The 27873-nt window shown below is 42.3% G+C and overlaps 1 protein-coding gene across 1 annotated transcript in view; it reads left to right on the top strand.

Moving 5' to 3' along the window:
• The window catches only part of LRP2 (LDL receptor related protein 2), a 154274-nt gene that overhangs the window by 9892 nt on the left and 116509 nt on the right, over positions 1 to 27873 (top strand). Inside the window, 3 exon segments of the mRNA XM_082236526.1 lie at positions 21747 to 21854; positions 23645 to 23767; positions 26020 to 26136. Of these exon segments, the coding sequence (XP_082092652.1) occupies positions 21747 to 21854; positions 23645 to 23767; positions 26020 to 26136 (348 nt within the window).

Raw genomic sequence — 27873 nt, 5'->3', positions numbered from 1 at the left:
ACTGCATCATGGTGCTTGGAAAATTAACTTGCTGAATGGATTGTTCCAAGCTCAGGTTGAGGATGGGTTGAATTCTGGTGGAACCTAGATGATGGGTCTAGATCAGCGGTTCTCAACCTGTGGGTCCCCAGATGTTGTTGGATTACAACTCCCATCATCCTTGAGCTCTGGCCTTGCTAGCTAGGGGTGATGGGAGTTGTAGTTCAACAACATCTGTGGACCCACAGGTTGAGAACCACTGATCTAGATGATGCCAAGCATATCTCTGGTAAACATGAGGTACTGGGAAATGAATTGTTGGCATGGTGGAACCATGTTTGGTGCCAATTGCAATGCATTTAACTTAAAACCCTATAACCCTACTCATAAATAATGGCGGGTGAGGACACAGTGGGAAAGCATGCTATCCAGATGTGCTGTGGCAGCATCAAGGCTAGTATCCCTAGTAGCCCATCTTTGTGGGGGATGTTAGTGTACAGAACCTCGGCATCTAAGGTTGTTGGAATAGCATTCTGTGGAAGATAGTTAATGGGCTATTGTTATCTCAGGTATGCTTATCTCAGTAAATAACTAGGGATAGCAGCACACAGCTTGTAAATTAAGTCTGTAACTAAAAATCCCTACTGTGATAGTGCCAATGCCACAGACAACAAGACAGCCAGGGTTGTCTGGTTTGTATTTACTCAGATGATAGAATATCTGAATCTCTGAATGAGTAGCCACCGCTTCCAGCTGTAAACTCTTCACAGCCCTTCCTTGCATCCAAATGAGTTGAACCATAGTTTGCTTAACCTATGGGTTTGTGAACAAGCTGGAATCCAAAACAATGGTTTGATACTGGCTTGGTCATGGTTTGATAAAATTGGAAGTAGATTTCCAATTTCGTCTTCTGGTGTGGGGATATTCATGAGTCTACAACTCTTTCACATAGCAGGAAGCCATAGTTTCCAGCTCTGTTTGAACCAGCCCATTATGTTCTCTGGAGTTGTGCTGTTCCATTCTAGTATGGGAAAAAATCTATATTATAAAGGACTTTTAGTAAGCCTTGAGCCAAATAAACTACTATGCACTGGGCTATGTCCTGTACTCTTGTGGAAAATCTGTAATGGAGATTTGATTTTGATCAAGGATGAAGGATCTAACTCAACAGGGGGAAAGGATATAAATGATATTAAATGTTTAAATTTATTGTTTTGTATCCTGCTAACTTTTAGTTGTGATGTATCATTTTACTTTTTCCCAGCTTTTAGAAAATTAGATTGAATGTTGTTGTATTTTCACAGTTTTTATGTAAATGTCTTAGATTTTTTTTATATTAAGCAGCATAAAATTTTAATAAATACTACCATTTTGTGTTGAATAAATGTAGTAATTTTTACAGTTTGCTCTAATTGTAGTGATAGCTATTTTGTATTTGCTTTATTCAAGAGTATCGAGTACTAGGCTAATATTTCTGTCATTAATAGTCAGTATTGTTTAGATTTCTCCTTAATTCTTTTAAAATTGTTCAGAACATTGGTGGGTGTTAAGAATAGCAGTTCAGATTCCCTCTTACTCAAAATAAGTATAGCAAAAGGTTATAAACTATTTGTCTAATTTTATGGGGGTTTTCCCCAGAAGAAGATAAAGAAGCTGTTTGCAAGTCTTTTAATAGGTTGACAGCAAATTAAATATCATTTAACTAGAGAATCTTTATCGGTGATGTATTTTTGAATAAATGGTGCTCGGTTTTTGTACTTCCCTTAATCTTTCTTTAATAATTTACTCTTTTTCTATGTCCCAAGCAGGGAAGCGTATCAGGAATTTGCTAAGTAATCACTTAAAGTGGAGAATAGTACAAGAATAGGACAATTTCAGTTACACGTTGAAAGCAGTAACTAGATGACACCTGGTTAGACTTACGGTAAATTCCACTTTGCCAGTGGTTAAAGTTACAGCCAATTATTAAGCTGCAAAACTGAAGACAAACAGGTACTGGGCATCTAAGGAGACTTAAGCTAAGATAGACGTGCAATCTATTTAACACTTCCAGGTCCATGAAAGACTTCCCTTCTTTTATATATTGAGCTAACTAGAAATTTGAGTAACACAATTCCACTTTAATCCAGATTTACTTTCCATGTATTCTACAGGAAATTAGAACAGTCATTTGAGGGGAGACAGCAAATAGCAATACTAGTAAAGCCTTTTCTCCCTTTCCTTCTGGGCTTTGTGACCTGAAGTAGTATTGTTCTGAGCTTTCCCCTCATATTTGTCTTCTTGCAGTGTTAGGTTTTTGGCAGATCAAAGACCAACCCTGCTTGTTTTTCTTTTAGATAGTGAAGAGCTAAACCTGCTGGCCTTTAGCTCAAGGGTCCCCCCCCTTAAGTTTTTTTCCTTTTTTAAGTGCTTAAAAAGCTTAAAAAAGTAAGTGCTTACTCCTGCAAAATTCTACCAAATGCAGTGGACTAAGGAAAGCCTTTCAGAATTTGACCCCGAATCATTTGCATTACTTTAGCTGACACAACCTGAATGTAAGATTAACCCAAAGGAAACATTTATTTCTTGTCATTTAAGAAGAAACTACAGTAAGTTTTAGGATGGTTGGAGTAGTTTCCATACTGGTCTAAAGATGCATGTTAAAACGAATTAGGCATTTCTCTGGTCAGTGCCCAGATACGAGACTTCTTGGCAAACCTACATAGCCCTGAATTAAATGAAGACAGGATATACATTTAATAAATAGATTCTTCATGTGCCAGGGTGGGGAATGGGGAAGGGACAGGATTTTGTCATATAGTCATCACCTCCACAATTTTCATATTTTGCCAAACTTAGCAAAACTTCTTGCAATTTTCTTGTAAACTTAGAAGATTCTTAATAAACTACAGAATATTGGGGTGCAGGCAATGAAGAATACATAGGTTATCTCCTTGATGCAAATGTGTAGTATAGGATTTCAGCCTAAATATGTCATTTTTTAATGACATCCGCACCCTGACCTGAGCTTTACTCCCATGGCTCTCATGAGGATGTGGGATGCCCCATTGTTTTATAGAAAGCGAAAATCCAGTTATGTACACGAAGCCGCAATAGAATCTGGAATAAATTGGTACAGCCTAACCAAGTAGCTCAGGGACGCGGGTGGTGCTGTGAGTTAAACCACAGAGCCTAGGACTTGCCGATCCGAAGGTCGGCGGTTTGAATCCTCGCGACGGGGTGAGCTCCCGTTGCTCGGTCCCTGCTCCTGCCAACCTAGCAGTTCAAAAGCATGTCAAAGTGCAAGTAGATAAATAGGTACCGCTCTGGGGGGAAGGTAAATAGCGTTTCTGTGTGCTGCTCTGGTTCGCCAGAAGCGGCTTAGTCATGCTGGCCACATGACACGGAAGCTGTACGCTGGCTCCCTCGGCCAATAAAGCGAGATGAGCGCCGCAACCCCAGAGTCGGCCAATTATGGGACCTAATGGTCAGGGGTCCCTTTACCTTTACCTTTAACAAAGTAGCTCAGGACCATGTGCCTGTAGGAAATTTTGGCTTAGATGAGGGGTGAAAGGTTCTGTTGTTCTTTTTCTCATCCTGAATCCAGAACCTGGCCATTTCAGGACAGTGAAAGGCACAGAAAGAAAGGTATAGTGATTAAAGTCCTTTGGAATACAGGCAACTCCCAATTTATGCAGGGGTTACATTGCAAGGCACCACACGTCTAAATGAAATCACACATATTTGAAACACAATTGAGAAAACCTGCAAAGACCCTGTTCTGCCCTGGCCTTGTTCCACCCCTTTTCATGACATTTTTGGGTCGCTTCCGGGTTTGGCGCGATGTGTGTGTGCGCAGTCGTGCCCATATCACATGCACCTAAAACAGTTGCTGCCTGTATGAAGATGATTAAAAACACCCCTCCTTGGAAGTTGTTACTGTCAGGCACACAGTTACAGTTTTGTGAACCAGAGACAGCTGCTTTGAGATTGCCAAGTAGTCTTAGGAAGCCACTACAGGCAACCCCAGATTGGGGTGTGTGTGTTTGTGTTCCGAATCATTGCACACTTGCATGGAATTGTGCAATTGAAACACTCTGTTCTGCACCTGCCCCACCCTTTTAGGGACATATTTGATGACGTTTTCAGGTCAATTCCGGGTTCAGCACTCTGCTCATATCTGTCACGCCTAAAACAGTTTGCCTGTAGTCAGTTGATCAAGATGACACCGGCAGCTAAAGAAAACTTTGCTTAGGTTCTGCGTTGGCTTTACAGTGGTACCTAGGGTTAAGTACTTAATTCGTTCTGGAGGTCTGTTCTTAACCTGAAACTGTTCTTAACCTGAAGCACCACTTTAGCTAATGGGGCCTCCCGTTGCCACTGCGGGATTTCTGTTCTCATCCTGAAGCAAAATTCTTAACCTGAGGTACTATTTCTGGGTTAGCGGAGTCTGTAACCTGAAGTGTATGTAACCTGAAGTGTATGTAACCCGAGGTACCACTGTACTGACTATATCATAAGCCACATTTAAAGCAGATAACCATCATTGGCACTCAGTGTTTTCTCCTCACTTTTAACTCCATCATGAAGCAGCCTGGGTTACCTGAATTATAAAATATCAAGTAAGTCTTACAGTCCTGTCATGGGAATCATTTCAAGGCAGGTGATCACTGGCCTCATTCCTTTTAAAGAGCACTGGAATGTTCTCATCTAGCTTGACCACCAAAGAGAGAAGAAGACTGTTCTCTCTACTGCAAAGAATTTCAGACATTGTTGAACATTCTTCATTGTGGTTGACTGCACCTGTCTGGCCACTTTTGACATACGTTTGAGAGAAAACGTTACTATCAATTTATATCCCCCATAATTGTCAAGATGGTTTCTAAGCTATTTGCAAGTATAAAACAATTATAAAGCACACAATAGTAACATTCACAATATGTGCATGAAAATGTGTGGTATGCATATTTAAAAGGTCTGGGTCAGGGATTTTGTGGCTCATTTTTTTTTTTTATCTGGTTATGGCCATGCAAGCTTTGTTCAGTGTGTTGTATCGCAACATGACTGCAATTCTGTGGATGCTTACTCGGAAATAAGTCTCACTGTATTCAGTGGGGTTTACTCGCAGGTAGATGTGCATGGGATTGTAGCCAGAGTTAATTGGAGCATGAACAGCCAACACATTAAATTATCTTAAAATTAAAGTCTATTCCATGTGATGTGTTGATGGTGTTTCTCAGGTTTCCTAGTATGATCAAATTCTGCTTGAACAATTGAGTTCACCTTTTCACTTCATTGGTTTTCAGGTGTTTATTTTAGGGGCATAGCAACCCTAACGGCCCAGGAGTTGTTCAGAGTGGTGGAACCACCACTGCCCTCAAAAGTCCTGCCAACTTAACGCGGCTGACAGGATGGAAATGGTGGTTCTTGTCTGGTTTGGCTGTGCCAACATCAGGTTAGCGCAAGTGAAGGGTTCAGATCAAGCCTCTCTGTAGTAAATGGTTTGGCTTAGGATTCAGGAACTGCACTGTTACAGGACTTTGCGTCAACTGGTGCTAGCAGCTGCATTGCTAGTCGTGGTTCTGAAACGGGAGACGGAACGGGGTCCTCCCATCTCAGTAATATGGATTGGGTGTTAGTATTGTTGAAGATAACTTGCCCAGAGGACAGTCAATATATCAGACTCAAAAGTTAGGAGCAGTTAGTACACAAACCTTTCAATAGTTTTACCATTTTTGGAAAATCTTTTGAAATCAAATCCTTTTTGCACCTTGAGCCCAGCATAGTTCTTTCATATTAAGCTGAGGTTGGATGGCCCATCGGTGGTGGATGCTCTTTAGTTGAGATTCCTGTGTTGCAGGGGGTTGGACTGGATTGGCCCCTGGGGTTGCTTGCAACTCTACAATTCTGTGATTCTGTATTGTTTCAAGAACTCGACTTGTAAATGCCAAAGTAAGTGCCCGTCCTTTCGTTTGACTTACCATGGCCCTTTTGATGTTTTATTGGTTTTCCAGTTCTTACAAGAGACTGAAGGATTAGCGTTGTTCTGTATCTGTAAAAGAAAATGATATAGAAGTGTCATGGTATGTCTGAAATATACTCGGAGTCCTGTAGTGATTTCATACTCTTTATTGCAGCTTGTAGAACACTGGTTGAGTTGCCCCCCAAACCTCAGGCTTTTCTATACATTATTTACACAATGAGTCCCATCTGATTGGCTGATTCTGCTTCCCTCTTGGAGCCTGATTGGTCTTTTTCTGCAGGCCAATCACTCCTAATAGGCTGATTAACTTATTCCTGGAGCCTGATTGGTCTTTTCCTGCAAGGCAATCAGTTGTTGCATTCTAGGATCCTACTTGCCTATTGTTCTAGTACATAACAATGTATTTACTAGCAAAATGCAAAGAAAGCAAGATGCTTGGCAGCTTCGATTAAGTACACTGGTTTACACCTTTAGTTTGTGGGAAGGTGAGACAATATGCCTACATCAGATCCATTTGACTTAAATATACATGCATTTCACAATAATATATTGAAAGTCTCGGGGCCACAGATCTGTTGCTTGTGTTGACCAGGTTGGAAGGCATGGAAGGGGCAGAGGCGTATCTAGGGGTTGGTGAAAGCAGCCCCTGCCAGGGGTACAGACCTGCTCCCCCAAAAATCGCCTGTTGGACTATAGAGTGTATGATGTATATGTGTGGTGCAACGTGCCATCATTGTTGTGGCAAGATCAAATGTGGGAGGAGCTTCCTATCCTTCTCGCACCATAACACAAAGGTGTGTGGTAAAGCAATTTTTGGGGATGGTGGTTGGGTAATACGCTCCCTGCCAAGGGCCCAAGGTACCCTTGGTACGCCTCTGGGGGAGGGAAGAGAGAGAGAAAATGTCCCTTTGCTGTGCTAGCTCGTAGACTGGCACAGTGAAGAGGTCCCTACACATGACAGCTGCAGAGATGGCTCAGGATCCAGCGCGTTGTTTGCTGGCTGTGCCTCCCCCCTGGCACAGGGGGTGCAGTTGGCAGGGATGCTGCCACCACCAGTTTCTGCCCACCCACTGTTTGGAAACATTGGGGTGCTTCTTTCCAGGGGGGTCTTTCCTGCCAACGACAGTGGATTGGAGGTTTGGGTTGCTCTGCCTGTTTTACATATAGCAACCTTGTACATGTTTTGTACTGCCGAAAAAGCCTTGGGAGAGATGTGCAGCACTCTGTATATATTCACCGGGGTGGCAAAACAACAACACTCCGTACTTTGCAGAGTTGCTGCTGCGCCTTTGGGGGTGAAGTCAAAACTGTTGGAAGGTTGGAAGCAGATCCTTCTTCAGATTAACAGTTGTGGTATTTCACTGGAAACCTTTGGCAGCTGCCGTACTATTTGTTGAAACGCAGTCAGCCATTTTTTTTTATTCCGTAGTATTGATTTATATCAGACCTTCAAAAGTTGCAACCTGCCAAACTGAACCCAACCTACCAGCAATGTATGTTGATTGATGAAGGCGCTGTGGGGGGGGGCAGGTTTGCAAAAGCAGGAGGAGGTGTCAAATCACCTGCTCGCCACAATACGTGGGTGGTGGTCCCAAGGTGCACCGGCGACTGGATCTCTCTTATCCACCCCCACTCAGAGTACTAAACAACAGATGAATGCATTTTGACAGTTCAAATGTCTTAAGAGATTCATGTGGATACAATAGTACAAAGGTATTTACCAAGCTATTATTGGCAGATTGGTGTGAATACTTAGTGATAATATTTGATGCGAATTGTAATTAATGATCATTTTAGGTAAGGCAAAATTTTGCTGCGCTGAATGTTTGAGTCCTGCCGTCAGTATGGCAAGCAGGAAGTGCAGCAGAGGAGCTCTGATATTTTCTAGGATGCCTACCAAAAGTATAAAAATTGATTAATTGGTAGTGCTAAGAGAGGGCCATAAGTTAAATGTGACATTTGAAAACAACCTTAATGTCTGAGATGACAAATGTCTCAATCTCAGCTCGAAGTCTCACTCTTCCTCTCCCCCCTCCCCTGTGTGTGTGTGTGCTTTTGGAATTGATTCAGTATTTTTGTTAGTGCTAGGCAGTAAAATACTTAATACCTGCATAATCTAAACAAATTAACATCACATTTTAATGATAACTGAGAGAGAAGTGGTAACCACTTGGGAAGGATTGATAACTTCTGCCACTCTGGTCATCAGTGAATTGGTTCAGATAAATTTAACTGACTGATGGGTGAACAATGTTAGCTGAGATGCACAACCTTTTTGTAAAACTTCCCTAGTTTTGTAGACTTTCATTTCAGTTTGAAGATTCACATGGTTGCTTTCAATGGGTTGCATCTCAGCGTGACAATAAAATAATCTAGTTGAGATATTTGAAACCACAACAGACTCTGCTTATGAATACCGCTGTATATTTTTTTCTGGGCATTATGTATTGGCTTGCATAAAGGCCTATTCATGCATCTTTTTTTTTTTTTTGTCATTGTCAAGCATAATAGTTTTTAAAACTATTGCCCTTAGAAGTGAATGGAACAACACACTTGTCTGAAATTAGCAACAGTGCTTCTAGCCTCATGAGTGTGAATGGCTTTCTTTGTTAGCTATTCAGGTTTTGCCTCTTCCTTTCAAGTCAGCGACAGGGTGCACTTTAAATATATGTCTGGTTCCACAGTTGGAACTCCCTTCTTCTCCTGACCATGTGTGAGGGCACCAAAGAGACAGATTCTTTTCATTTCCTCTGTGCTTATGTGTTAGTGATTAATCTTGGGTTTTGAGAAGTATAGATTGGGCTGATTTCAGGACATTTTGCTTTATCTGTCAAAGGCTTCCGAAGGTAGGCACATAGGAATTTTTTTTGGCAAGCGAGGAGGTGGACATGTTGATAATGAGTAACGCTCAAGATCACACTGTGTTTCTTCAGGAAGAATTTTATCCCACCTCCGTTCTGTCTTTGAGGCCATCAAAGTTTCAGCATTGCTTGGACTATTTCCCATCCTTGTTTTGTTTGAACTAGTAACAACAAAGACAAGTATAGTTGTTTGATGGCAGCACGTCTACAAATAAATAACAACTAGCTAAGCTTTGGGAGAATCTCCATGCTGTTGAACATAGCTCCTAAGTCCCTTTTGCCACTTTTGAAGGCTATTGTGTGCAAGATGTTGAGCCAAGTCTCTGTGATCTGCTGGTGAAACAAGCTCCAGCATACCCTACCCTTGTTCCACGCATATCTCTGAATTTTGTCATTGTGCTGTAGGCTGCATGCAGAGGGCACATTTCTGTGCTAGCAGTATTCTGAGCCCCATGCCCCTTCTCTTCCTCCTGTAAAAGGGGAAAGAGGCAGGTGAACACAAGGAGGGATCTGTAGTGTAACAATTGAGTGTTAACCTTCAATATAAAACTCCTCAGCAAACTTGGTAGTAGTCCCTGGCAAGATACTTTAGCCCTCCCCAGGTATCCTAAAGCCAGGGCTTCTTTTCAGCCGGAACTCACCGGAACTCAGTTTTGGCACCTCTCAGGTTGGGTGCCATTGCCATTCTGAGAGAACAAGGGTGGCGTTCATGGTGAATTCTGGCACCTCTTTTTCTAGTAAAATAGCACTGGTTTCCTCAGTCAGGAGGGATACTGGCTCAGTCAGGGCCGCTCCTTGTATTGGGGTGGTCTATTCACCTACATTTGTAGGTGAGGAGAGCCCTTCCTCACACTGTCTGAATATGTGGGCAGTTGAAAAGTGTTTCTGCCACAGATGACAATGGAGGTAGACCAGTGGGACCAATCCTTTCAGCCATATGGGAGCGGGGTCTTTGCTAACCTCCCGTCAGTCTTTCCCGCTGTACGTCACAAGGGGGCTCTAGACTGGGGAAAACAGATGGTGTGTTGCCTTTCCGCTTCTTCCACTTGTACCTTTGCACTGGGGCTTGGTTGGTTCTTTTCTCAAGATATAGCATTTTGTTAACAGTTCAGTTCTGTCCTGCAGATTGAAGGTCCTTTTGTCCTCAAATCTATCCGTTTCTTTCCTCATTTCTCTGAAACGCTTGCATCGCTTGCCAATAACAGTGAAGTATAGGCATTGTCCGTATTTGAGCAACTATCAGCCAGTGTCTAGACCAGGGTTAGCCAACATTAAGCCCTCCACATATTATTAGATTACAAAACCCATCATCTCTGACTGTTGGCAATACTGGCTGGGGCTGATAAGAGTTGTAGTGGAGGGAGCCACACTGGCAAGCTGCAGTATAAATAGTTCTGAGCCAGCTGAACTATTTGTCTAACTTAAGTTTTGACGAAAATGAACGTGGAACAGTGAAACAATGTCTACTCAATGCACTTTGACAGTACTGTATTTATATTTGATTATGAATGAACGGACATGAAGCTCATTGAAGCACGATATTTAAATGCCTTGTGAGTGTTGATTCAGATTTAAGAAGATTTTGTGGATTTCTCAGTTGGTGAGGAGGTGTGGATCCACGACATTTTTCAGTAGTCTGGGAAGTATTGTAACAATTCCCCCATCTCCTGCAAAAGCCCGCAGGAGGGAGAAGGGACTGACTCGGCCAGTCAGTCCCTTCTTCCTCCTTGGGGAATTCCCCCACCTCATAGAAAAGCCCGCAGAAGCCGCGCACCCTTTAAAGTGTGTGCGGCTCTTGTGGGCATTTCGACCCATCTAGTGGAGCTGGCAGTGGGGGGAAGCGCTGCTTCCCCCCACCGCCAGCCTCAAAGCCGGGTCGGGGAGCAGCGCTAAGGCATCACGTGCCTTCCCGCTGCCCCCCCAGCTTGTGGGGCTGACGGTGGGGGGAAGCGCTGCTTCCCCCCCCCCCAGCCTCAAAGAGCAGACTCTTCTGGCTTCAGCGAAAGCAACGCGAAGCCTCCGGAGCACAGGCTTCGGAGGCTTCGCGTTGCTATCGCTGAAGCCAAGGAGCCTGCATTCGCCCCATAGGACGCACACACATTTCCCCTTCATTTTTGGAGGGGAAAACGTGCGTCCTATAGGGCGAAAAATACGGTAAGCTGCAACAACAAAGTGTCGGGACAATGAGTCTACCCTGCCACTCCTGCTGCTACAGGCTCTACACATCTGTGATTTGGTGAGAGCTTTCTCCCAGAAGACATTCAATCTATACAGATTTTGGCCGATTGGGGGGAAAGAGTCTACTTGCTTTAGGATGCAGCTCCACACTGGAACTTTGGTTTGGTCCCTCCTTCAAGGATCTGCTCCACAGTTTGCATTTGGTAGAACATTGCTCTGACTCTGTGATACTTCGGAAAAACTAAATGTTTAGTGGTGTGTATGATTTTCACAGTGTATGCTTCTTAATGTTATCTAGTTATTGCACTAACAGCAACACCATCATAGGGATCATCTTTATACGAACCATTTAGTTAGTTATTATCAAGGCTGATTTAAACAACAGGTTATTTTATGTGATGTTGAGGCAGGTAGGAAATTTTATATAGCCTGTCATCTCCAGTTCATCTGCTGGAATGGTAAAGATCTGGCTCTGTGTTTCTAGAAATGTTGAAATGTTGCAGTATAGTTTCAGGACTAAGTAATGTAAACTTTGTGGCATAAGAACGTGTGTCAGCCCTTTCAATGGGAAACAAATCTGAGGCCATTTGTTACATATATATCCGGAAGAAATACTTCCTTCAGGCCTCAGGAGATCATTGATGCCAATCTTTAAAATCTCATTTCCCCTTTGTATAATCCTTAGCGGAATGTGTCTTCCACACTCGGGCTCCTGTTAAAAATACACTTGGGTAGATAATAAGATTATTATACTGTGGTTATGATTTGATAGATAGAAAATAGGGTGCAGCAAAAGGAGATGAACAACAGCTTTGTAGAAAAAAAGAGGTGGGAAGTTGACAAAAATAAAAGACGAAATTGTGTTTTGACTGTACGTGTTAAAAGTGTTGAAACTTAATAAAATGCAATTGCAAAACTGTGAACGCTGGACACAGTGGGACTTACTTCCAGGTAAACTTGCATAGGATCACACAACATATGTACTTGCAGCTTGACACAGCCACTGTTGCCCCACCTCTCTGCAAATCAATCTTGCGCTACTGTACATGGTAATTTTACACAAGCATCTAATAAGCATCTAAGTTGGGCTAATGGTGAGCTTTTGGTTGTTTTAATGTTCGAGGAAGATTTGCAACAGCAATTGCATGGTAGTGGAAGAGGCTTGGTGTTCGTATATGACGATAAGCCAAGTCTGCTGGCTTATCATGGTTTTTATTGGGAGCAAACATTGTGCTAATGTGTGTTGCCCAATCTGTCCTGCTGGTGTGGGCAGGAGAAACCAGCTATGAAGCCGCAGTTACCACTGGCTTCCCATGACATCAGAACCTGAGATTGCGGTTTGTTTTCCCAGTGGATTGCTAGCTAGCCATAAACTAGGGTTTGTTGTTGGCTTGTGAATCCTGCCATGTTGGGTGAAACAGCCCATGATCGTCCGTTTGGATGTCCTAGGAAGCCATGTTCTCCCGCTTGTTCTGTGGGAGAAATGGAAGTAGGAGTCATGAGTTGCTGGGGGAGGGGTGCCACTGAAGACCTGGACCTCCAGCACTGATGTCACTGCTATGTTCTGGGCTGGGAGGGGAGCAGGGATGGTGGATGGCAACATGGGAGCAGTTAAGGTGCACCAGTGGAAGTGCTGAATTGGCTTTTCTGATGTGCCAGAACTGTGTATCTTGCTGCTGACCTAACCAGCCCTCACACCATCCTGGTATGTTGTTGTGGCAGCACAGCTGGGAAGCCAGATCCACAGTGCTGCCCCTCCCCGTCAGCCACACCTGGCAGGAATGAGGGGGCAGCATGTACCAGCATGTAGATCATTCACAGTAAACTACTGCAAGACTGCATACCTAGCTTGTCATTGTGGGAGAACTAGCTACAGTGATTTGCTTTTATAATTCTATCAGAATTGGGAGCAACCTTTGTAAAACTGACTAATTTGTTCCTAACTAAACCAGTATTGCATCTGAAGATTAATATTAGGTAAACATTTTTAAAAAAAAGCATAGCGAGAAATAAATCGTATTTTTAGCAGACTATTTTCATTTATAGCAGCGTTTAAAAATGCTAATTGAAAGTAGCACGTGAGGCTTATGAATTTCTTTTAATTCATTTACCATGTGGGCTCTTTTGAACTTCATGCCCGCAGGAGACTTTAAACTTTATTTCCTTTGAAGACAAAAAGCTTTCCTGCTTAGTTTCAGCAGATTAGAGCTCTGAATGTCTTAAATTCTGGGGTTTATGCAGAGGAATTAATAGCCATGAATCTATAGGCCTTTTATGACTGTATTAAACTGGGGGAATGGGGGAGTGGAAATAGCACGGTTTACAAACAGAGTAAGCAGTTGCCTTTGAGCTATGGAAGAGATTTGATACTGAGCTTTCCTCCCCAGTTCAGATGACTGGCATGGGCGTACCCCGTCCCCTGATCTGGATTGGACCCACAGTGAGAGAAAAAGGTGTTACAGCCCACCTATGCCCCATGTCAGGTTCCCCTCCAGACCATCCCCGCAGCTCCTGCAATTTACATTTAGAAATCAACAGCTGTGTGGACGGCATCGGGTTCAATTTGACCCTTTGAGATGATTTTTACAACCGCTGTGTGGCATTCTCCCCCTCAGCATTTCTAAAGTTTCGCTTCTGGCAAACTTATCTCTTCAACTATTTGTGATACATGAAATAGATTTCTGTTGCATTTGAACTGCCCCAGGGTCTTCACATATCCATCTTTTGCACTTTGGATAGATGTCCCCCTTTCCACCTTGCAATACAATTTACGTGGTGTCACCCATGGTAGCAGACATTAGAGCTTATTTGCAAAAATGCAATGTTTAAAATAGTTGTTTTCACTGATAATGTTGTTGTTTTATCCTTTTGTAAACCACTTCGAGGATTTGTTTTGCATTTGCAGTCAATCAGTGTATAAATGTTATGGAATAAGCAATTCAGTTGCAAGAGAGTTGCAGTTATATGTATACCACTCTACTGTTGTGGTCCTGATTTCGATTTACATTGATAAACTGTGTGCAGAGTCTTCAGATTTGCATGTACAGAGCGGTACGTTGGTTTACAAGCATTATCCGTTCCGGAGGTCTGTTTGTAAACCAAAACAGGTTGTAACCCAAGGTGTGCTTTCGCCAATGGGGCCTCCCAAAAAAAATTGTTCGTAATAAAAAAATAATGGGTTGTAATCCAAAAAAAGGTTGCAAACCGGGACACGCACTTCCGGGTTTGATGTGTTTGTAATCCAAAACGTATGCAAACCAGGGCGTCTGCAAACCAAGGTACCACTGTATTTATTTGTAGGCTAATTGCTGCTGTGACAATATATGGGAGTATCTGAGAGTTACAGGGTATCTGGGAATTGTCAGACTGAGACAGTGGTACCTCGGGTTAAGAACTTCATTTGTTCTGGAGGTCTGTTCTTAACATGAAACTGTTCTTAACCTGAAGCACCACTTTAGCTAATGGGGCCTCCTGCTGCTGCCGCACCGCCGGAGCACGATTTCTGTTCTCATCCTGAAGCAAAGTTCTTAATCCAAGGTACTATTTCTGGGTTAGCGGAGTCTGTAACCTGAAGTGTATGTAACCTGAAGCGTCTGTAACCTGAGGTACCACTGTACTCCAAATGGATCTTGTCAATCGTTTAACACCTCTTGGGTGTTAAGGTTGGCATAGGGGGTCTTCACAGCCCTCAGAGGTTGGGAGAGGTGTGTGACGGTCTAGGAGAGGGCATTCTTTGTGGTAGCCCCTAAGATGTGGATTACTGTTCCACAATGGTGCACTTGGCACCTTCATTATATAGTTTTCACTGTACGTATGCTGAAGACCCTAGCTTTTGACACCTGAGATGCATATTTTTAGGACCCACCCTATTCTTTTGACTATAAATTACTTTTAACTGATTTTAATGCTGCGTTTTTAAATGGTTATATTCCTGCTTGGGACCTCCTGGTGAAGGATGGCTAGCAATTCAATATTATTATAATTATTACGTAGAAGTTACATTTTCACAAATCACTGTGGGCACAAACATTTAGTCGTCATTGGGATGCGTGACAACGGTGGGTATTTTGTCGCTGAAGAGGACGAACCTGGTTTCCACGGGCGTTTTAAAAGTTGTGGATGTGGTGTACAAGAATTAATGACTATGAAAGAAGAAAAAATGGAGGGTGGTTTGTTGTTTAGGTTTGTGTGCATGGATGAATGATAAGACAATTAATCCATTCCACCACCACCCCTTTTCACTACTGCTGGGTTTCATTTCTTAGATTATTAAAAAAATTCAGGTAGCACAAAACAATCATGCACATAAATATGGTACCAAAGTTACATAGAATAAAACGACAATTCATCACCATTAAACAAGCAATCTTCTACCCCTAACAGTGTAGGAAAAGCTCGAGGAACCTTATTTTAAGGGATACCTTCAGTTTCAGGAATTGTGTTCTTAATCTTGAAACGGCCTCATGCTCTGGTCCATTGACTATGACAGCTCTGGTCTTCAGATATCTCTTTCATTTTTGGAATGTTGACCTGCCTCGTATTGCAACCTTCAGTGCAGGGGCAAAAGAATTCCAAAGAACTGCTAAAAAGATAAGGAAAGATCTTGTCACTTAGTTATCTTTTTGGAGAATGTATATGGCACTAGTAAGTGATTGATGCAGTCAGTGTTAGCACTGGGCTTCAAAGCCACAGGGTTTTGATGACTGGTCTGCTAGATGGAAAGGGTAAGGTGCCTTAAAGAATTCCTTTGGGCAGAAATCTTCTTTCATATCATCATCATCATTATCCAAGGAAGGTGTAGCTAAAGTATTTGAAGTCCACATGTTTGTTGTAGAGATTTGGAATATTTTATTCAACCAAATCATTGGGGTACGAAGATGCCAGATTTGTGATAAAACTCTCTTTTTTTAATTGCACCACAAATCTAAGCACACTTACTTTGAAATAGGTGGAATATTTAATCTGGTTTGGAACTCTGGTATGGGATTTTAACACTTTGTCTCCTGCTTCAGTTCTGGTCTGGATCGGTACCTTCACACCAGCAGCTTGCATTGGGGGAAAAATCTCCAACTTGAGAAAATGGAGCTTTTACCCAGCACAAATTGCAGGCAATGACAGACTTTTTTTTTTTACTTATCTATCCACAGAGTCATCCAGTGAAAGTTTTCTGAGTTACGACATGTTTGTTATACCAAGGATTGGTAAAAGTTGATAAAGGGGACTTGGTTGCCCACTCAGGTCTGGCTGTCTGAATCTGTGGTGTGTATAGTGAGGTTTGAGTACTACTTTCCTGATGTTTGGATAAGTGAATTTTCGAATAGCAAGCATTCAGATAGTGAAATCTGTTTGCATACACTTTACTCTTGCTCTTCTTAGCTGATTAAGGCAAATGGGAGAGATCTGGTTGAGTGGGAACAGAGAGGGCTAAATCCATCTTTGGAAGAAGAAGTAATGCCTTAGTTACATCCAGATGGAAAGAGTTGGCAAATGCCTTGGTCACATCTAGATTGATTTATTATTTATTATCTAGATTGATTTATTAGTAGGTCTAGAATGTAGCAGTGAGAATGGTTGTGGATGCTTGCCTACAGGATCATACAACATTTGTCCTGCAAGGGCTGTACTGGTTACCAAATTCTTTCCAGGCACAATTCAGACCCAGAAATGGCTTAGGCCTACATACTTTAAGGTTGAGATAGACTCCTGCCTGAAACCCTGACCTGGAGAGACAGTGTAAATAATACATAGCTAGATGGACCCAATGGTCTGCCCAGTAGAAGGCAACTTCCTATGTTCCTATTCTGTATGAGAATATACACTGTGAACAGGGCTGGCCCACACATGAGGCAAGATGAGACGACTGCCTCAGGTAGCAGGATTCACGGGGCATAAGATCCTGAGCTCAGTCTTTCTTCCTCCCTTGTTTCTGATGCAGATCTTCCCTTACCCATTCTTCCCTGGTGGGGAAGAGAGTGCCATTTTGGGGTCTCTCTCAGTATATCTGAAAATATACTAACAATAAAGCACAGGAACAGGAAAACCCTCCTTTTTCAACGGTCTTCCCCTCATAACTCCACAGTGCAACTTTAACCGTGCTTAGAGAAAGAAGTCCTATTGAATTCAACCCTAGAGTCGGACACGACTGGTCCATATGGGCAGGGGTACCTTTACCTTTTTTATTCCCAAGTAAGTGAGGCGAGAACTTCAGCCTTACTTTATTCATAGATACATGTTGTGGATGGTTTCAAAACAACCTTTGATTTAATTGCTTTATTGTGCATATGAAATATACTGGTAATTTCCTACAGGTATCCATCATGCCCCGTCGTTAGCCCAAAAGAAGCAGCTGTCAAAATAAATCAGTGAAAATTAGCTCATTAGTATAACTTTTTTTTTTTTTTGGCAGCCTTCAGTTGATTCCTGCCCTGCCATTTTTTAAAAGGGCTTATTAGGAAGTAAATATTGCCTGTGAAATAAGTGTCAGTAATTATTTGCCTTCTTCTTATGAGCCCAATTTCCCCCTCTTAATGCTGAGGCTGCTGTTCACCAGGTTACACTTGCAGTTACGAGTGTTCTTTGGAGTTCTGTGGATTTTGAAAGCTCGATCTGTGCATTTGGTTGCTGTTTAAATGTAACTTAAAAGGCAAAATGATAATGCTTTATACTGCTTTCAGCATGAGGGGAAGCAGATCAAAGGGGAAAGGGAGGCTGTAGCCCCACAAGGACTCTCAGCATTAATTAAAATCCCCAGTGGAATGACCCAAGCAAGCAAAAACATTGTGGGGGGGCGAAATCCCCCCATTGACCCCCTACCATGACTCTGACAATCAACATGGCAGGGAGGAGGTTCATAGCTTTCCAAATGTCACATACCAATTGGATTTGCCTTAGCTGGCACTCTTGTCTCATGGTAGGAGCAAGCACTGGGCCAAATTCTCATGATTATATTATTTGAAGGCTCAGGGCAGGCACTGATGCAATACAAAGAGGGAACCAAACGGTTAAAAGACTAATTGCTCTTTAGTGATCATAGAGATTAAGAATGAGCCCTTAATTATGTAGGAATTCTTTATTCTCCTTTGAACTCATCTCAGTCTTATAGGGCTAAACTATAGATGGCATGGCAGTAGATCCCTATGTGAAGGTATCCTAGATACATTTATAATACATACTGTCTATAAACAAGGGACATAAGCTACCTCAGAGGTTGGTTCAAAATATGAGAAAATGTTATTAATTATATTCTCAACTACCAAGGACAGATCAAGAAGGTCATCAGTTTTTGTTGTAGGGAAAATGATTTTTATCACATTGTCAATTTTTGTATTAATTTTATTTGTTTATTTGTTTTATTTATGAAAAGATTTCTGTGGTGTCTTTCGTGTGCAGCAACAAGGCAGTGTACAGAAAATAGATCAATTATGGATTATAATTGCAATGCAGATATATATCTGCACTATCTAGGTTAGTTGTACTGTACTGAAGTTTTGAGTATATCATAGGCATAAATGGCTGTGGTTGCTAAATTACCGTATTTTTCGCTCTATAACACGCACCAGACCATAACACGCACATAGTTTTTAGAGGAGGAAAACAAGAAAAAAAAAATTCTAAACGAAATAGTGGATATATGATTTTTGTGGTTCATGCTGTGGCCACAGACATGTGATCTGACAGTGAGTTTGGAGTAGCCCAATGCAAAAATCCTGAGGATCCATGTGGATCCATGCTTTGTAACCACAGAGGAGGGAAGGAAGGGGAACCATGGATCCTCTGCTCACGACTGCAACAGATCCTCCCCGCCACCCGTCGGCATTCGCTCCATAACACGCACAGACATTTCCCCTTACTTTCTAGGAGGAAAAAAGTGAGTGTTATGGTGCAAAAAATAGGGTACATTTTGACTGCAATTTATTGCTCACTAGTTCACAGGTGAAACATGTATTTAAGCCCGTTTGTGACAAAAAACCTTTAAACTATTGATTACTAGCCTTCATTTCTCACCTCAAAGGACCCTTTCCAGCTTAACGGAATACTTTTTTCTTTGTAGGTGACTACTAAGTGAATAGAAAGCATAAAATCACCCATGTGCCAGGCTGTTTTGCTTTTGTGCAATCATAGTTTGAGGCTGCAGCATTCATGGAATAAGCCAGCAGAGAAGATTACGTTTGGAAAGACTCATGCTATAATTAAGTGAATTATAGTAGGTCTGCTGATGAATTGTGCAAGCGGGCATTGCTACAACACCAACCGTGTGTAGATATGAATGGCTGGGTTTTTTATTTTTTATTTTTGGGTAATGTTAGAATGACTGTAAGGGTTACTATTATTCCATTAAGCTTTAGTAATTAATCCTGCTGTTTTTCACTTTGAAAAAACGGCAATGTTATTCTTAAATGGAATTGTGCGACACATACATTGTAGGGCAGCGTGCTTCCTAAAATCGCATTGCATACACAATACCTGTGCAGGCCTTTCCGTGCTATATTAAATGAGTAAATGCGGTGTTTCATTTGCTTGTTTTACGTACACACCATTTACTTTGTAATTTTCTTTCTTGCTTGCTTTGTTAACAGCCCAGGTTTGTTTGTTTTTTTAACTAGCCCCAAGATTCTCTCATTTGCAGGGCAGAATTCAATCAAAGGGCCAGAGATTCCAGCATGCATTTATACATTCCTTCGGGGCATTTTTTGCAAGGGAGGTTGTTGTGCTTTTAAAGGTACTTGATAAGAGACCTGCACCACCAACCCCAGACCTGCACCACCAACCACCATCATGCATTAGTCTAGAAGGTATTTGGGTGTACATGTTCCTGTACCACCCGGTACCACCATTTATCCAAGCGAAATATCTGACCATTTGTAGGATACATTATAAATCAGGATGTCACTACCAGACAATCAGATTTGAACATTCCTCACGTAAAGCCGTTTGCCTACGGTATACACCAAAGGAGTACATCACTTAGCTGTGTTTATGAGCGGTGATATGCCTGGTCTTTCTGTCGGAGCTCAGATAATCTGTTGTCTGTTTATCTCATTGTGAGTTCAAGGATTTACTGGCGTTGCCTGTTTCTCATGAGTTACTTTCTGATGAGTTGTAATTGGAAATAAGCAATTTTTTAACACTTGGTTAATAAGACGAGACAAGATTTTGTTTGGTCCGACAGACGATGAGAGAGGTTATTTTTTGCTGCTGCTTTTTGCCCTTTGAACTGTCATCCTTTCTGAAACTTCATGAAACACGACTTGATTGAACGTGTTTATAGGGAACAGCTATCCAGTTGCCTGTCATTTTCACTGCCTTGTTAATTTAGAACAAATCTCACCTACAACAGCATTGCTTACCCACTTTGTGATATTACTAAAGTATTTTCCTTCTGCCTTAGCAATAATCCAGCACACAAAACCCTTCTCAAAAAACGAATTACAGTTGTACCTCGGGTTACATACGCTTCAGGTTACAGACACTTCAGGTTACAGACTCCGCTAACCCAGAAATAGTACCTCAGGTTAAGAACTTTGCTTCAGGATGAAAACAGAAATTGTGCTCCGGCGGCACAGCGGCAGCTGGAGGCCCCATTAGCTAAAGTGGTGCTTCAGGTTAAGAACAGTTTCAGGTTAAGAACGGATCTCTGGAATGAATTAAGTACTTAACCTGAGGTACCACTGTACATCTTTTAGATTTTCACCAGTATTCTGCCCATTCCAGTTGCCAAATTTGACATCTTCTTTCCTTTCATTATGTTACTAATAGATTTTTTTAAAAAGAAACAATGCATTTCTAAAAATGGAAAGATTTCCATGGAAAAATATTTGTTTGAATTTTTTTCTACACATCACTGGATAGAACGATTTTCCATGTTGTTATACCATATAATGACAGCTTCATACCAGATAAATGGAATAGTGGTATTTTGAAATACACTGGTTGAAGGCTTCTTCTGTACCTGGATAAATGCATGTGAAGAGATAAAAATTACCAATGTTGGACTGTGCATTCCTATAGCAGCTTTACAACCATCTGTATGGACAGAGTTCAGACCAAGGAATGTCTCTCCAACCATAGAAAACCATTCCCAACCATTCCTAGATCTCCTCTCTCTGCATTATAACTGCAAGGGGATCTAAATGCATGATCCAAACACATTTCATAAATGTGACACTATATTTTAAAATAGAAGTATGTGGATTATTTGTGACAAATGGGTTCAACGCTTGCTGAAATGTTAGCTTTGTCACGGTGCTTTTTGGCTTCTTAACACAGCAGTAATGGGCGTCATTATTAAAAAAATACGAGCAGGTAGATAACTTCTGCTTTGGTGTTTACATGGTTTGACTTGTGGCTGTCTTGTGTGAAATCACATTGGTCTACTATTGAAAGCAGAATTCGGCCGTTTTATGTGTGGCGGGGCATTCTGTAAGACTGTGTTTGAAGATAGCCATATTGTCTACAGTCATACCTCATGTTATGTCCGATTCATGTTACGTTCTTTCAGGTTATGTCCCGCGGCGACCCAGAAGTACCAGAAAGGGTTACTTCCGGGTTTCGCTGCTCCCGCATGCGCAGACGTGCAAAATGACATCATGTGCATGCGCAGAAGCGGCTAATCGCAACCCACATGTGCACAGACGCACTGCTGCGGGTTGCGTTCTTTTCATGTTGCGAACGGGCCTCCAGAACAGATCCCGTTCCCAACCAGAGGTACCACTGTACTTGCTGTTTGATACAAAAGTAAGGACACAAGCTGTATTGCTTGCTTTCAGGGTGTGAAAGTGGACAGTTTCGTTGTGGAAATGGACGCTGTATCCCCGCCGACTGGAGATGTGATGGAGCAAGGGACTGTTCGGATGACTCCGATGAAGCTGGCTGCCGTAAGTGAAATTAAGCTCATTCAAAACGTGTGTGTACCCATGCCCTGTGCTAAAAAATAAAATAAAATCTAGCCGTTGCTATTAGTGTAATGGCCACTAGCTTAGATGATTTAGAAAAAGAAGATGAATTCACGCAGGATAGATCTACCAGTGACTGTTAAGCCACAATAATTAAATGATTTTTTTCCTGCCCAGAGACTGTTGTTCTTGTGTTCTGCTTGTGTATAGTCAGGTCTAGTCAGGCTAGTCATGTTTAGAAGCAGCATGGTGGACCAGGTAGACCTTTGGTCTGACCCAGCAAGGCTGTTTTTACGTTTGTGTGGAAGGCACTTTAACCACCCCTACCCTTGTAGCCTCTCAGACTTTCCGCCTTCTTCCATCATGTGGCATAGTGAACATTGCCGCACTTCTACAATTATGCTGAGAATTGCAAGGAAGCAGAGAGCGCTTACTGAATGGCTGGAGACTATGGAGGACCTCAGCACGATGTTTGTAGAGGAGCTGCATAGAAATTGGAAATGTAGAACCTTATTTGGATTGGTGGCTGGTTGCGGAGTCTCTCAGATGTCTAATAAATGGACTCTACAATTGCCCCATGATGTCATCATACAGCTTTATAGATTTGATTTAAGTGATTTTATTCAGCTTGTGGCCTGAAGCTGGTGGCTTGACATGCCTCCAGTTGGGCTGAGATAAGGGGGGAAGACTATTAATTCAAGGAGTAAAACAGTAAATGGAATTTGTCATGTTAGAGTACTGGTTGATAAGTGCTTCTATATAAAAGTCAACACCCACATGGGAGCATCCTCCTCCTCCTTGTCTCTCTCTCTCTCTTATTTCAGAGAACTGGGGGTGCTGAGGGAGGAAGAGGAGCCCTTGTTTCCTTAACCCTAGTGGGATGACAGATAAAAGCTATGTAATGGAATAGCCATAACTCCAATTTGTAAGAGGTAGCTGTGGACTGGACAGCAGAGCTGTTGGGAGAGGGAGGAGAGATAGCTTCATCTGAGATGCAAAGATGTGAGTCTTCTGTTTATTGGCAGAACTTAGAAGTTTCGAGCTAAGACTTTATCCAAATAAATGTAACCATGTTTACCCTCCAGTCAGTAGAGTTATCTGATCTTATAATGGATGTCTAGGTCTTATTGTGAGGTCTGTTGACTGGTTGAATCAACTGAGTGATTAAGTCTGTTATATATGTTTCCTTCTGGGTCTGTTTTGCTTTGGCTTTCTCTTACAGTCTCCTGTGTCTCTTGGATTATGAAACGTTGTCAGCAATGAGGGCTAGGTGGTAACATGAAGTGTTAATTGAGAAGAGGTGCAATATGAAGTCAGTTAAAGTCAGAATAAGACAGGCATAGTGAATGTGGAGGTATTTAAGGTTTAAGGGAATTGGTATTCTTAGGACTCTCTGGAACTGGGTATTCCAGGACTCTGGGACACACATCTGTTGACTATGATGTCTGCTCCCTCATGCACCTGTTTGACTTACGTATGTTGACATTGACAGCGTGGCTGTATTTCCTTATTAGAGATCACCACTGGTTTATAAGATAAACTGAGGATAAAACTGGAGAACTTCGTCAGAGGCAAATTAAAGTTTTTGTCTCTGTTACTGTGACATTGGAAAGGTGTCTTCCAGTCTAGCCCAGCCAAATGGCATGACAAAGCTAGCATACTTGCACCAAGAGCATATTGTTAAGACTTGAAGCCATTTTAGTAGCTAAATCTCTTTATTTACCTAACATCCAAGCTGGTGGTTTCAAACATTATTTGCTTACCCTCACTAGCACATCCCACCTGTGACGGAAATCAATTTCAGTGCCACAGCGACGGAGAGTGCATTCCTCTGCCATGGGTATGTGATGATGAAGAAGACTGTGAAGATGGCTCTGATGAACGTCAACAATGTCGTAAGTTATGAACTAGCAGTGACTCCTATAGCTCAGTTGTACAGCATGAATGTTTTGTATACAGAAGGTTCCATGTTGAATCCCTGTTGTCTCCCAGGTACAGCTGGGAAAGACTCCAGTCTGAACCTTGGAGAGCTCCTGCCAATCAGAGTAGACAATAGTGAACTAGATGGACTAGTGGTCCAATCTGATAGAAGGTAGCATCCTATTTTACCCATTAAGTGACCTTTCAAGCCTTTGTTGATGGGTGGGTTGTGGGTTTTTATCTTTGTAAGTTGCTTTAAGACTTTCTGTGGAAAGAAGCTAACCTTTGGACTTCGTTTTAGGGACCTTAACAGTGCAACCATAAATTCAATCCAAAACTTAAGTGAAATGGGAAGAAGAGCAACTAACCTCACAAGAGTTGCTAGGATGAATTTGGATGGATAAAGAAGTGCAATTACTTGCCCTGAAGTTTAGGGTCCAGGAGGGCTTGTTGTGGGTTTATGTTCAGACAATGTTCAAATTTTGCCTGTGCTCATGTTATTTACGGGAATTGCTAAGCCAACCCAAATTCTGCTCAGATACTCACTTTCTGGGAACTAATTTCCCCAGTTGTGCTGCAGATCAAGATTTGGACTATTGACCAAGGATAAGACTTTCAGATTATTATTATTTTTAGCACGCTCTAGAAGAGAAAGACAAGCTCACCTTGTTCTTTGTCCTCATCACCCTTTGACTAGGGGCTAATGCCACAAATAGTTACACATCTACTAAGGAATCAGTAAAGGGCAAAATCCAGGCATTTCTAAGCCATCACTGGACTAAATCATGACACTTGCTTTAGTTTTGCACGTCTACACATTAACTCAAGACCTTTGGGAAGTGGCTGTAAAGCAAAGTCCTGCTTCTGTTTTCGAGTCATTTTCAGGAAGATGCACTTGTTGCTTGCTGTGTGTGGTCACCTAACTATTGTACTAGAGAGCAAGCCACACTTTGGACACTCGCAAAAGGTAGCCCAGTGTTACTCTTTCCATCCACCCACAGAACCTTAAGCGTTAAAAGTGACCTCAAAGACAGTCTAGTCCAACCTTCTTGTGATACAGGAAACCTACTGTTACAGCAGTATCTCTCTCACCTGGCCATTGCACCACAGTGAACAGGGGTTGTTCATTCTTCTCCTTCAGGCTGATGTTTAGCGGGTTCCTATGACTGAAGGGGGACACAGGTGGCATTGTGGGTTAAACCACAGAGCCTAGGGCTTGCTGATCAGAAGGTTGGCGGTTCAAATCCCCACAACGGGGTGAGCTCCCGTTGCTCCATCCCAACTCCTGCCAACCTAGCAGTTCACAAGCATGAAGTGCAAGTAGATAAATAGGTACTGCTCTGGCAGGAAGGTAAACGGCGTTTCCGTGCGCTGCTCTGGTTCACCAGAAGCGGCTTAGTCATGCTGGCCACATGACCCGGAAGCTGTACGCCGGCTCCTTTGGCCAGTAAAGCGAGATGAGCACCGCAACCCCAGAGTCGTCTGCGACTGGACCTAACGGTCAGGGGTCCCTTTACCTTTACGACTGAAGGATATTATCAGTGATAGTTGATAAGTAATGGCCGCAGCCAACTGCACTTGGTTTGGATTTGTTCATGAGAAATATGACTGCAAATCCCTTCTACGGCTCTGAAATCTTCAAAGTGAATCCATCTGCATACAACAGAGCCATAGTGACAGCGTTGTTTTTTCCTGTTCAGTTTTTGTTCTGAGAGCGAGGACACATAATTCAAGTATTCGCAGGGCATCCTTTGCAGTAGGCATGGTGGCAGCAGGTGCTCCTCCAGCTGGTGTTTTATCTTTTGTGATAAAACTGAGGAGAGAAGTGACTGATAAGTCCTTGGACCACCTCATAAAGGAATCGAGTTTGCAAGCATAACACGAAATTGGGCGACAGTGCATCTTTGGAGGCATCCGGATTGGCACAGTTTGGAACCATCACACCAGATTTGGCAACAGTATATTCAGAGCCTTCCAAATCTGTGCTGTTTGCAATGGCTTGGTCTGCCATCTTGATCCAAAATGGCACCCAATATCAAGCGTAGATGAAAACTGCCTCTGCCACCTCAGACAGACAAACCATTTTACAAAATACATAGTAGAAAATAGAATAAAGTAAAAAAAAAAAAAAGGATACAGAGAGAGATAGGAAACAGCTTCAAACAAAAAAAGTAATATTTTTCTCTCTATATAAGTGATGCACTTCTAAGCAAACTGTGTTTTGCAGCTGGGCGAACATGCTCCAGTCAGCAGTTTACATGTACAAACGGACAGTGTATCTCAGGAGAATACAGGTGCGATCGAGTCAAAGACTGCACAGATGAAACAGACGAGAGAGGCTGCCGTGAGTACTTTTCAATCTTTAGCACTAGATTTGGTTTCATCCCTTGTCTCGCTGGCATTTTAATCAATTTGTAAGATTAAGAGGTTTGTTGATGGACAGAAATGGCCACAATATGCTTCTTGTTATCAAAATTTCATTGCAGATTCTTTCATGGATTAGTGTTGATGCTCTTATAACAGCTACATTGTTTTAAGACTTATTACCTGAATTATTGCTATGTTGTGGGGTATGGTTTGTAAGAATCTCTCTCTCCCTCTCCCCCCCCTCTCTCTCCCCCGTCCTCCCTCCCTTCTTTTTTTCTGATGCTAAACAAAGAGATAACAGCCCAAAGTTAGCATAAGCAGTTTGGTTTGGAAAAACAAGTATATGCAGAGAGGTACAGTTGGGGACACCTGCATATTAGCCAGAGGTGGGGCCCACCATATAGTGTTGACCTCTAGCTCCCATCAACTGCAACCAGCAAGGCCAGGGGTCAGGGATGATGGGAGTTGTAGTCAAGCAACATATTCTGGAGGGGCACAGTTTCCCCATCCTTGACATAATCTATGGACTTTGAATTTTGGGTGTAAAACAAACACGTCAAAGAACCCCGTTATTCAAATGAAGATCAAGTCCCTTTTATTTGGGCTACAGAAAGCGAAGTGCTTCTTTCCCAGTTTGATACAGAAATTGAGAGAAGGCACTGGGAGTCATGTAGAAGGGCTAAAGCACTAGGTGTATAGGAGCCAGAAAGTAGAGACTGTGGTTTCAGGAGCAAAACCAGCCTTCTGTGTCCGCTGTCACTGTGTAGAGTCCTTCTTGAAGGGTCCTTGTTGAATGATATTGTTGTGTAAGAAAAGGCTAATTATAACACAGGTCTGAGGCTGCCTTTTTCAAAGGGATGCTTATTGTACTTCTAAGCTACTCTCAGTTTGCTTTTCTGGCATACCTGACAGATATTGAGAGTGAATTAGTTTTGCCATGAAACAGATTGTGAGGCAGGTGCCCCCCTCCACCTGCCTAGGACATAACCACATATTGTTTTCTCCGGAAGTAGGTAACAAAATCTAGGCCAAAGTAAACATAGGGTGCTGGAACCTGTGGTTGTCAGGTGGTGAGCCACCAGCCACATCAACCTGCCATTCCTGTTTTGATACCCACTTTTGTCATGTTTGGTGATAGTATTTCATACATAGAAGATGGGGTTTGCCATGAGTTCTGCATCTGTGACAAGTGATATCCATAAAACAGCTGAAGCTAGACGTTGAAACTCATCTGTAGTGGTATTTAATATATATTTTTAGAACCACTGTGAACATATAGCCTGGCCTCAGTACTTGGGAGGGCAAGCTGGAAAAGAAAGTAGCCCTCTTCATCCCCTTAGCTCAGCATTTTCAAACCTTGGGTCTCCAGCTGGACTACAACCCCCATCATCCTCAGCCAAAGCTCAGAGATGGTGTTAGTGGTAGCCCAACAACATCAGCAGACCTAGGGCTGGGTAAGGCTGCCTTAGCCAATTCTCTACCGGATTGGAATATTCTGCAACTTTATCTATGAGGCAAAAAAAAATTGAATGGCTTGCACATGGAAAGATCGCATTTATGATGAGCCAGCAGCCTTTTATCCCTTTCATTCGCTAAAATCAATAACGTATCCAAAACGGTAAGCAGTTCAGACACAAACTGGAATAAATGGCATCCAAGAGAAGCCAGCTTGGAATTTTCCCATGTAACAGAACCACAGACAACCTCAAAGACT

The sequence above is a fragment of the Podarcis vaucheri genome (genome assembly GCF_965113315.1).
Source record: "Podarcis vaucheri genome assembly, chromosome: 1".
NCBI lineage: Eukaryota > Metazoa > Chordata > Lepidosauria > Squamata > Lacertidae > Podarcis > Podarcis vaucheri.
This window is presented reverse-complemented; position numbering and strand designations above follow the sequence as displayed.